At 40.7% G+C, this 12545-nt stretch overlaps 1 protein-coding gene across 4 annotated transcripts in view; it reads left to right on the forward strand.

Annotated features, from left to right (window-relative positions):
- The window catches only part of rb1 (retinoblastoma 1), a 246209-nt gene that overhangs the window by 84510 nt on the left and 149154 nt on the right, over window positions 1-12545 (forward strand). For all 4 annotated transcript variants that reach the window (XM_041210963.1, XM_041210965.1, XM_041210964.1 and 1 more), the window contains 2 exons: window positions 4603-4634; window positions 4731-4813. In XM_041210963.1, the coding sequence (XP_041066897.1) occupies window positions 4603-4634; window positions 4731-4813 (115 nt within the window). The remainder of the gene's footprint in view (window positions 1-4602; window positions 4635-4730; window positions 4814-12545) is intronic.

A 12545-nucleotide genomic window follows, 5' to 3' on the forward strand; every position in this document is an offset into this window, starting at 1 on the left:
AGTCTCTTTATTTAAAGAGGGGCATACTTGATTTGGAAGCAGCTCAGAGAAAATTCACTAGGTTGATTCCTGGGATGAAGGGGTTGTCTTGTGAGGAAAGGTTGGACTGGTTAAGCTTATACACATTGGAGTTTAGAAGAATGGGAGGTGATCTTATTGAAACATGTAAGATTCTGAAGGGGCTTGACATGGTAGACACTGAGAGAATGAGGAGGGGGTTGTGGCCAGAAACTTAATTGGAGAGAAGCTGGGAATCCTGCAATGAGTAACTCACCTCCCAACTCCCCGAAGCTTGTCTATCAGCTGCAAGGCACAAGTCAGGAGTGTGATGGAATACTCTCCACTTGTCTGAATCAGTACAGCTCCAACAACACTCAAGAAGCTTGACATCATCCAGGACAAAGCAGCCCACTTGATCAGCACCCTAACCACTACCGTAAACGTTTATTCCCTCCACTGCTGCCGCATTATCACAACAGTGCTATCTACAAGAAGCACTGCAGCAACTCACCAAGGCTCCTCCTCCTCAGCAAAGCAACCCCTAAATCCATGCCCACCTAGAAAAAGAAGGGCAGCAACCACAAGGGAACATCACTACTTAGAAGTTCTCTTCCAAGTACACACGATCCTGTCTTTGAACAATATCATCGCACCTTCATTGTCACTGGGCCAAAATCCTGGAATTTCCTCCCAACAGCATTGTAGATATACCTAAGCCACATGGATTACAGCGGTTCAAGAAGGCACCTTGCCAGCTCCACAGGGACAATTAATGATGAATGATAAATGCTGACTTTGCCACATCTCTGATTTTTGCTCACATCTCAAGAACAAATAATATAAAAAGATTTTTTTAATGTATCTAGTGCAGTTATGAACTGGTAGCTGGTTCAATTCCAAATGAATCTGGCTCAGCTATCAGGTAAAATGAATTTGACATGAGTTGAATACCACACAAATTTTATTTCAAGATTATTGCTTGTGTAGGTACTCAAAGCAGATAACGTACTTAAGGCAAGCAATCTGAGTTAATGTATGTTTTCCAACTAGTGTTCTCGGAAGCATTTCATTTTCTTTTCTCAATTTTTGACAACAAGAACACAAGGGAAATAGGAGCACAAGTAGACCATATGGCCTGTCAAGCCTGCTCCGCCATTCAATACAACCATGGCTGACCTTGGTCTTCAACTCCATTTTCCCACCCACTCCCCATATGCCTTAATTCCCTGAGAGACCACCCTCATTTCAGTCCTAAATGATCAGCCCCTTATCCTGAGACTGTGCAAGCAGAAACAATCTCTGTCTACCCTATCAAGCCCCTTCAGAATTTTATAAAAGCAAAATAATCCAGGTGCTGGAAATCTGAAACAAAAACAGAAAATGCTGGAAAGACTCAGCAGGTCTGACAGCATCTGTGGAGTGAAACCAACAAAGTTAATGTTTTGAGCCTGTATGACCCTTCTTCAGAGCAGAATTCTCTTCTCTTCAGAATTTTGTAGGTTTCAGTGAGATCGCCTCTCATTCTTCTAAACCCCAGAAAATATAAGCCCAATTTACTTAAGCTCTCATCATAGTACATCCCTCTTCACCCTAGAGACCAATTTAGTGAGCCTTCGCAATACCGTCTCCAGTGCAAGTATATCCTTTCTTAAATGTGGAGACCAAAACTGCACAGAGTATTCCAAATGTGGTCTCATCAAAGCCTTGTACAATGGTAGCAAGACTTCTTTATTCTTGTACTCCAATCCACTTGCAATAAAGGCCAACATGCCATTTGCCTTCCTAATTGCTTGCTGGACGTGATTGCAAACTTCCTTGTATGAACACACCCAATTCTCTTTGAACATCAACACTTACACTGCTTTCTATTCATTAACCAATTCTCTTTCCATGCTAAAATAGTACCCTCAATTCCATGAGGCCTTAACTTGCCTATTGTGATTGGCACCCCTCCACAAACATTCACTCCTCCCACTACCGACGAACAGTGACAGCAGTATGTACCATCCACAAGATGCGCTGCAGGAATTCACCAAGTCTCCTTAGGCAGCACGTTCCAAACCCATGAACACTTCCATCTAGAAGGACAAGGGCAACAGATGGATGGGAACGCCACCCTGTGGAAGTTCCCCTCCAAGCCATTCAACATCCTGACTTGGAAATATATTGCCGTTCCTTTACTGTTGGTGGGTCAAAATCCTGGAACACCCTCCCTAACAGCACTGTGGGTGTACCTACACCACAGAGACTGCAGCGGTTCAAAAAGGCAGCTCACCACCACCACCTCAAGGCAGTTAGGGAAGGGCAATAAATGCTGGCCTAGCCAGCAACACCCACATCCCATAAATGAATATAAAAAAAAATTAGCCTTTAGTGTGGCATCCTATCAAATGTCATTTGGAAATCCAAGTATAGTATATCTACTGGATCCCCTTTATCTATCCAACTAGTTACACCCTCAAAAAACTCTAATAAATTTGTCCAAAAGGATTTCCTTTTAGTAAAACCATGTTGATTTGTTATAGTCATACTATGCTTTTCTAAATGCATTGTTAAGACTTCCTTAATAATAGATTCCAGCATTTTCCCTGCAACTGATATTAGTTTAACTGGCTCGTTCATTGTTTTCTCTCTCCTCCTTTCTTGAAAAGCTGTGTAATGTTTGCCAACTTAGAATCTAATGGGACCGTTCTGGAATCTAAGGAATTTTTGAAAATCATAGCTAGCACATCCTCTATCTCTGCATTATCTCTTTTAGAACTCCAGGGTGGTGTAGGCCATCAGGTCACGGGGATTTGACAGATTTTAGTCCCTTAAATTTCTCCAATACTTTTTTTCTGCTGATATGAATTCCCTTAATTTCCTCACTCTTTTTACGCTCCTCAAGACATTGAGTCTTTGCTAGGGTACAGCTCCATGGCCCTATTTACCCTCTACTACATCATTCAAGTGGCCATTGTTTCTATATGAATTTTAACCTTAAATGCTAGGCTATTTAATTGCAGCAGGAGACATCTGTACATACAGTTCTATAGGCATCACTGGATAAGCAGGAAGGTATTCCAAAATAACTTTTAATGATCTGATTTTCTAATGAAAAGAAAAGCATTTTTATCATGTATAATTTAGCTTGTAAATCCATATAGCATACACCATAATGTTGGCATTCTCAAATGTGCTACAAATTGCAATAAAGTAAGTGGCTGGTTAATATGTTTTTTTGGTATTGTTGAGGGAAGACTGTTATATGAAGCTTTTGACAGAAGTCCCTAAGCATCTTCAAATAATGTCAGGCACTCTTTTTAACATCCACTTGAACATCCAAATGAGACCTCTGTTGCACATTGTTGCGAGGATGTGCTTTTTGAGGATATGATTTCTGATTTTTTTCACTGGTGGATTTTAAACTGGAACCCTATACTGGCACGTTTTTAAATGCGAAACAGCCTAGACAGGCTGAGCTGCTACAAAACACAATTTCGCATTCCACATAGTTGGAATGAAGATGGACAATCAAATTTGTGGGAAGCATGAAAGATCCCCATCTCCTGACTATTCACGCCACACTGAGACTTTGCAAATGTTTCTGAGATGCAGCATCAAAGGTCGGTAACCTGCCCTGAAGCAATTACTGCAGCAGACATGAACTAATCAAGACCCCTGTAATATACAGCAGGCAAGGTATTTCAAGGGAACCTCTGCCAATCAGGAGAGAGAAAGAAGTGAAGAGGACAATGCTGTAGTGAAACAGGCTGATGGAGCCAAGTGCCTTCTCCCTCTATCCCTGGAAGTACTGTGCCCAGTTTGTAAAGTGACCACCCTGAGAAGAAAATGACTGAACCAGGAAGTTTTTAAAATGCAGATATTTGCTCTGTACAACTGCATCCACAAAAAAAGCTAAGCTAAACGGCCGCAACATTGAATTGATGCATTGAGACTGATCAAGAAACAGCTAACCATATACTACATTTTTTCTTTCATGGACTGTAAAATCCTATGAGCCTATCCCCTACTCTGCCATCTGTATTTGTGTGTGCATGGGTCCAGAAGAATGTGTGTGGCTGTATGAATGGTGTTGTGTTTTTCTTTTAGCTCGGGCATAATATCAATAAACTTAACTCGTTCTTTGTTTAACCTAAGAAAATCTGTTTAATTCTCGACAATCTCGACACGTAAATAGTGGAACGTTTACAGAATTAGCAAAGCACATAATCAATTCATAAAAACAAAAGCAAATCCTGTTAACGGTCAGCTGAGGAATGGGAGAATATGAGAGTTGTTTCACCCTTCCTTGTAACATCTCACCTAAAGCATGCCACTGAAATGTCATTTTGCATTGTGCTCAGTGCTCCAGAGTGACACCCTAGTTGTGGGACCAAGTACAAGTTAGAGATAAAACAAACAAGCTTCTGCCCTTGGCAGGATGATGTTGCCAACTGAAGTAAGACAATTTGCATTGTTCTGTAAGGGCTTTCAATCTTTGCATCTGGTTCTACACTGTTTGATTCAACTGCTTTTTCTTGGGAATAATTGTTGATGCTTTTGGAAAGCTTTGTTCCATGCATTAATTTGTTTAATCTCTGGTGTGCATTTTATTTGCAGGAAGAAGAGCGCCTCTCTGTCCATAATTTTAGGTAAATTTATGTAGATTTTCTTCAGACAACTTGAAAAACAATTCATGGTTTTATATAAATATACATTTTAAATGATCTCTTCCACTCTCTTTGTAGCAAATTGTTGAACGATGCTACCTTTCATGGATCTCTACTTGCCTGTGCTGTGGAGGTTGTCATGACCACATATGGTACTACTTGTAAGTACATAAATGGATCTTTAATTTTTAAATATTATATCAAAAGGTTTTCAATTTTACTGCAGTACATTTTAATGCCCATTTCTTAATTCTCCATTTTCAGCTCAGAAGGTTGCCTGGTGATCCCTAGATTTGATAATTCTGGCTGCATTTTTTTAAACTTTTTGTTTAGTCTCTTTTAATGCCATGAAACATTCCATCTAACAGCTCTAGCGAGCAAAACTTGCCCATTTGTGATAAATTAGTTCAACGTTAAAATTGCTAATTTTAAGGCCAAGTTATAATAAACTCTACACTAACTATACTCAATCATTGCAGAGAAACGTTGGAACAGAAGTAGGCCAGTTAGCCCCTTGAGCCTCCTCTGCAATGAATTCATGGCTGATCTGTGGCCTAACTTTTATAACTGCCTTTGCCCCATATCATTTAGATATGCCTTTGAAAACCAATTCGTGGTTTTATATAAATATATATTTTATATTTAAACATACATGCCTTTGGATAACAATCTTATCAATCTGAGCCCATCCAACTGGCAGTTGATGGACCAATAGCTGTCTCCTGTGCTGTAATGATTCTAACAATGACTCTATGATTTAAAATTTATAGTTGCCCCAGTATTAATCGCCATTTGCGGTAGAGAGCTCCAAATTCCTGCGTAATTTCACTCCTGAAAGGTCTAGCTGTAATTTTTAGGTTATGTTGCCTAGTCCAAGACTCCCCTACCAGCAGAAATAGTTTCCCTCCATCTATCCTAGCTGCACTCCTTAATATCTTACTCTCAGTACTCTAGATGTGGTCTAAGGCTTTGAGCTTCTGAAGCATCTTCCAACTAGATGAGAAGCAGTGAACTGGCTTCCCTCTATTCAACCTGCTTGGTTAATCACAACAACCATTTAGGTTTCTATTTCATGAGGATATGCCTTTTCCCAATCCAAATGTATTTATCTATTTAAGCTGTGAGCAATAAGGAGCCAATCAAACAAGGTTTTCTTGTCAAAGAGCAAATTTATTAAGAGGAAAAAAAATAAAAACGCAATGCCCCTCTCTCTTTCTCTTTCTCTCTCTCTCTCTCACACACACACACACACACACACATATATATATATATACATACACATACATACATTCATACACAGCAGCAGAAATAAGGGAAGAATATAAGGCTAAGTGTCCTTGGATTGTCCTTGAGGCATAGTTTTTTAAATGTTGTGGCTGATTTGAATTTTGTGGATGTGGTTAGATGTAGAAGATGTTGCAATTATTCCAAGATTTCAGTTTACTGATAGATTTCTAGTAAAGTTAGCTTCCAAACCAGGTAATAACTTGTTCCAAAGGTGAGAAAATGAGTTTTCAGCCTGTCTTTTCTGCTGATGTTTTTCTTGCAATCTGTCTGTGGTGGCTGCAGCCTGGACTGTTATACTTCATCCATTGCATATTTCCAAGGGGTTTTGGGTGGGTCTGCCTGTGGTAGCCATTGTATCAATATCCAGCACTTTGCATTTTAATGTCTCTTCCTTAGAGAGTGATGTGTTTTGACAGGTCTCAGAATGATAGGAAATGTCTCTCTTTGCAATCCCCTGAGGGTGATTTGTTTGTTTTTCACCTTCACCTTGGAAGGTGCCTTGCATTTTTAAGTTGTTCGTTCTGTCTCATTTCAAATTGCAAAATTCCTAGTCAATTGAAAGTTTGAAAATTATATTTTCAAAATTAAAGGGGCGTAGTCTCATGACAAGCATGACTCATACCCCCTTGTATTCTTATTCGCTACACATAATTGCCAGCACTCCATTAGCCTTTTGATTATTTTCTGTACCTGTTCATTACATTTCAATGATCTGTCTATCTGGACCCCAAAGCCTCTTTGGACTTTCACTGTTCCTAGCTTCCTAGACGAGTAATTAAAAAATGAATTAAATACTGAACAATGTTGCTCAGCCAAATTTAAGCCTAAGGCCATCATGCTGGAGCTAATTGTGCCTTGATCAGGCTATACCTTGAATGTTGCCTTCAGTTCTGGTTACCAGGGTACAAGGGAAATTGGGAGAAGTGCAGAGAAAGGCTTGGGTGCTGATCTAGAGCATCTGTGCACCACCAGGGCCACACAGCTACTGACCTCATTACAGACTTGGTCCATCCATGGATAAAAGAGCTGAACTCGAGTTGAGAGTGACTGCCCTGATATGAAGGCAATGTTTGACTGAGTGTGGCATCAAGGAGCCCTAGCAAAACTAGAATCGATGGGAATCAGGGGACAAAACTCTCCACTGGTTACAGCCATCCTTAGCACAAAGGATGATGGTTGTGGTTGTTGAAGGTCAATCATCTCAGTGCTAGGAGATTGCTGTGGGAGTTCCTCGGGATAATGTCCTAGGCCCAACCATCTTCAGCTGCTTCATCAATGACCTTCCCTTCATTATAAGGTCAGAAATGAGGATGTTCGCTGATTGCACAATGTTCAGCACCAGTTGCAACTCCTCAGATATTGAAGCATTCTGTGTCCATATGCAGCAAGACCTGGACAACATTCAGACTTGCGCTAAGTGCAAAGTAACATTTGTGCCACACAAGTGACAGGCAATGACCATCTCCAACAAATAGAATCGAACCATCTCCCCTTAACATTCAATTGCATTACGGTCACTGAAGCCCCCACTACCAGCTGGGTGTTCCACGGCTACGTTCGCTGCCAGATGTCCTTGGAAAGGGAGCACGCGATGTCTGCCGGCACTCTTGAGGCTTTCCGTGCTCGGTGGGCACCGCGGGGACTGGGGTGCTTTATCAACCCCTTTAATCACATTTTAATTTAAAGTTTGTAAGTTTCCTTTAAACTTTGTTCTTGGTTTTACCGCTGACCTGAATTAGGGGCTGTGCCTGATTTATCCCAATTTTGTTAATTTGGTTTAATTGGTTTTAACTCAATAAGAGTTACCAGCTGGGTGTTACCATTGACTAGACATTGAACTGGATTTGAATACTGTGGCTACAAGAGGAGGTCAGAGGCTGGGAATTCTGCAGCAGATAACTCACCTCCTGACTCCCTAAAGCCTGTCCACCATTTACAAAACTCAAGTCAGGAGTGTGATGGAATATTCTCCAGATGCCTGGATGCGTGCAGCTCCAAAACACTCAAGAAGCTTAACATCATCCAGGGCAAAGCACCCTGCTTGACTGGCACCCAATCCACCACCATTCACTCCCTCCACCACAGGTACATGGTGGCAGCAGTGTACATCATCTACAAAGATGCACCGCAGCAACTCACCAAGGCTCCTTCGACAGCACCTTCCAAACCCACAACCTCCACCAACTCAAAGGACAAGGGCAGAAGATACATGGGAATGCCACCGCCTGCAAGTTCTCCTCTAAGCAACACACCATCCTGACTTCGAAGTATATCTCTGTTCCTTCACTGTCGCTCGGTCAAAATCCTGGAACTCCCTTTCTAATACCATATGGCCTGCAGCAGTTCAAGAAGGCAGCTCACCACCAATTTCTCAAGGGTAATTGGGGATGGGCAATAAATGTTGGCCTAGCCAATGACACCCACACACACCCTGTTAAGGAATATTTTATTAAAAATTACCCAGAAAGGCTAAACAGTACTTGGATCCTTAAGTCTTGGTGAGCAAGAAGAAGTTTTATAGAGGAATGTAAAATCATAAGTGTAAGAGAAAAGGTTACTCTTGAGTGCTATTGCAAATGAAGGATAAAAACAGTTCCAGATTTCTCCTTGCCACCAGGAGTCACAGAGGAAGTTGTCCAGAAATCATTGTTGTTCGAATAGTTGGTGTTTGCGTTTTCAGGTAGACTCGGTAGGTAGAGCAGCTTTGGGGAGCAAGTGAGGGCCCCTTTTCTTTGTTCGTTCTGCCGGCATGACACTTGAAGGCTGCCTAGATTCCTTTTTTAGCAGAATAGTGATGATTTCAGGACAATATCCCCTGTGACTTCCGGTGGCAGATAGAAATCCAGCCCTCACATGCTGTTCACTGTTAGTTCAACTGAGAGCTGGGACTGTCTTTCAGAGGTCTCCTGGGTTTTCTGCACAAAATGGCAATTCTCAGCCAGACCTTATCAGTTCAAAACTCAAAATGGCTGCTATCCCAAACTGTTGAATCATGCTTTCGTATTAGATATTGGTTCAGCCCAGGTCTGGGGGCATAGTCCCATCCATGGTCTTTTGGCTGAGGTAATTAACCTTTTAAATGTATCAGTTATTAAGAATGGCTCTCATTCTTCCAGGTTTGGTGAGGTACGAAAGAGCTATTCACACCCCCAGGGAAAGCATTGTCAATGCGTTTCTGTTTACTCTCGTGGAAATGCACATTGAATTTCAAAAGTCTTCAAGTGTCTGGATATGTCTACTTGCAATCCACTTGGAGCCTTCTAGAAGTTTGACAAACGTTCTAATTGTAACAGATCAGGTGACCTTTGGCAGCCATTTTTTAGGCTCCTTGTGTCCATTTAAAAGGAAGATTAGCTTTTTCACAAAATCTTTATCACAACTAAATGCTTGTGACACTACCATCAGGCCAGTTGATGGAGTTGGCCTTAACCGTATCTTACCATGATGGCCTATTTTCAAAGGTCAGAAATTGAGATTGTTCAAGATTATTGCACCATAGTTTGACTAGATCAAACAAGCCTAACACTAAGGAAACATGGAATTCATTCAGACTTCTTTATAGCAGTGGGGCGGGTGTGCCAGGCTATTTTGCTTCACTTATTTTATTGCATCTCTTAGTTGCTCTCTGATCCAAATTGCTCAAGATATCCTTTAATTTTTAGTTTAACTGGTTGTTATTTTTGTATCCTCACTTCCCTGGGAAAAGCAGTGTGAAGAATTTGCAGGCTGACTAACAGTCTGATGGACCATAATAATGATGCTTCTTCGTTGACTGTAACCATCATGATACCAATCAGTGGAGTTGTTAGTCCTTCTTGGCAGTAAGGTTTTATGGGCTCCCACAACTCATGATGACCGAGGTTGGATTAGTACCACCGAGCCAGAGGCTTGCTGCTTACCTCTTTGATGAGGAAGAATGATGAGAAGCCAGCAAAGCCTCAAGACCGTTCCTAGAATGATAAATGTAGGCTAGACTAGATGTAAACGATCAGTGCAACTAGCTAGTAGCTGATATGGGACCATGCACTGCCCCAGCTCTTTATATCACAAAACCTGTATCAAAGGTTTAATTAGCAACTGAACTTTCAAGTCCCCCCCAAGGGCTTTCCTCGTTACCACACAAGTTTGGATTTCCTAGAATATTCAAACCAACAATTCCTCTGAATATGAAGAAACTTGATTTATTTATAAATGGTCTTGAAGAATCGTTGCTACTGCTAATTAGTAAAAATGTAAAACTATAACTAGCCTTATATTTTATTTCAAAGGACTTAATAATGGATACTATAGTGTTTCCATGGATGGGGCATATAGTCCTAAATGGATCATATTCATCTATTGGTTTCCGGGGGGCGGGGGGATGGGGGGGCTGTGTGTGCAGGGTGCAGGTGACGTTGACCACTTCTCATCAAGTTTCACCAATTTTGGATAATCCGCAACATTTTTTATTTTCAAATCTGAAATCAATCTCCATACGTGTTCATTTATCACCAAGCGTAATTACTTACCCTTTCTTGCTAGAATGAATGAATTTTGTTTAATTTCCTTTCTGAACAAAGCGCACTAAAATAACTGAGGCTAGACTAATTTTAATTTAAAACCTAAACTTAGAAAATTATACACCTACTATTAGAGCGATTAGCTTTTTGATGCTATTGCTAATTACCTTAAATTTGGCAACAATAGTGTTTCAAGCATTCGAGTAAATTTCAGGTATTAATCATTTTATCTCAATTGAAATGGGAGGTTACCCGTTTTTGGCTATATTAATGCCCATTGTTTCCTATCTACTTTTCAACCATCACCAGGCAAAGGCCTTTTTTGCTTTAACTACAAAATTTTAATAAGGCACATATTGAAATAGCTTTTGAAACTGAAGATATACAACACCCACCATATTTTTATTGCCCATGCATAATCATTACGCTTGGCTATAAAATAAAAACAAGATAAATATTTAAAGTGGAGGAATATAAAGCACAATGGGGAGATGTTGTGGGGTGGGGGGGGATGCGTGCAGTAGCCACCCCCCCCCCCCCCCCCCCGCCAATATCATGAAGTGGTAGGTTTTGGTTGGAAGATAGAATGCAGAGAAGAAATATAAAGGGGATAGAGGGACAGAGAGATATATGTACAGAAATCTTTGAAGGTGGCTGGATAAATTGAGAAGAATATGGAATTTGGCTTTATTATTGAGACACCGTGTACATAGGCAAGCAAGTTATGCTAAGTCTTTATAAGATATTGGCTTGACCTCAGCTGGTGTACTACACCTCTTAGGGAAGGATGTTTAAAACCTTAGAGTGATGCAGAAGAGATTTATTAGAATGGGTCCAGGAATGAGGGACTTCAGTTATGTGGAGAGACTGTAGACACTCTGATTGATCTCTTTCGATTTGAGTGAGATGTTCAAAATCATGAATGGTTTAGAGTAAATAAGAAGAAACTGTTTCCATTGTCAAAAGGGTTGGTAACCAGAAGACACATGTTTAAGGTAATTCACATAAGAACCAGAGGTAACGTGAAACATTGCTTATACAGTGAGTTCCTTTGATATGGAATACACTGCTTGAAAGGATGGTGATTCAGATTCAATAATAATTTTCAGAAGAGAATTTGATAAATACCTGAAGGGAAGCTTTTTCACAGCTATGGGAGAAGAACAGGAGAGTGGGATCAATGATTCCTCTATATTATCTTTACAGGTAGTTTATTTATTTCAATGCATAGAATCTTTATAAAGAGGATAACTTGTGAATGGCCTGCACCATACCTTCATGATTGCTGTGTAGCGCACAGAACTTAAAGGGTTATTAGATGGGACTAGTTGACTATTCTACCAAAGAGCCAGTGCAGGCGTAATAGGCTGAATGGTCCCCTTCTGCACTATATCATTCTATGATTTTGTGCTCAAGTCTTTAAATAGGGATTGAACCGAAAAGCTTCTGAGCTATGAGGAGGACACAAGAAGCTTGGAAAGCGATATGGACAACTTAAGTGAGTGAGCAACAAAGTGGCAGTTGGAGTATAATGAAGGGAGGTGTGAGGTTATTTATTTTGGTAGTAAGAATAGAAAAGCAGAATATTTTAATAGATGTGAAATTCTAAATGCTGATGTTCAGAAGGTCTTGCGTATACTCGTTCAAGGAGAACACAGCGTTTGCATGTATTACAGCAATAAATTAGGCAAATAACATGTTAGCCTTCATTGTTGGGGTATTGGAGTACAATAATAAGGAAATCTTGCTGCAGTTGTTATGAGCTTTGGTGAGATCGCAACTGGAGTACTGTGTGTGGTTTTGATCTCCATATCTAAGGAAGAATATACTTGGCTTGAAGGCGGTGCAGCGAAGGAACACTAAATAGGTTCCTGGAACATGAGAGTTGCCCTGTAATGAGAAGCTGAGGAAATTGGGCCTATTTTCTCTTCACTGTCGCTGGGTCAAAATCCTGGAACTTCTTCCCTAATTGCGCTGTGGGTGTACCTACACTACATGGACTGCAGTGGTTCAAGAAGGCAGCTCATCAGCACCATCTCAAAGGCAATTGGGAATGGGCAATAAATGCTGGCCTAGCTAGCGACACCCCCACATCCTGTGAAGGAAT

The sequence above is a fragment of the Carcharodon carcharias genome, chromosome 18 (assembly GCF_017639515.1).
Source record: "Carcharodon carcharias isolate sCarCar2 chromosome 18, sCarCar2.pri, whole genome shotgun sequence".
NCBI classification, from domain to species: domain Eukaryota; kingdom Metazoa; phylum Chordata; class Chondrichthyes; order Lamniformes; family Lamnidae; genus Carcharodon; species Carcharodon carcharias.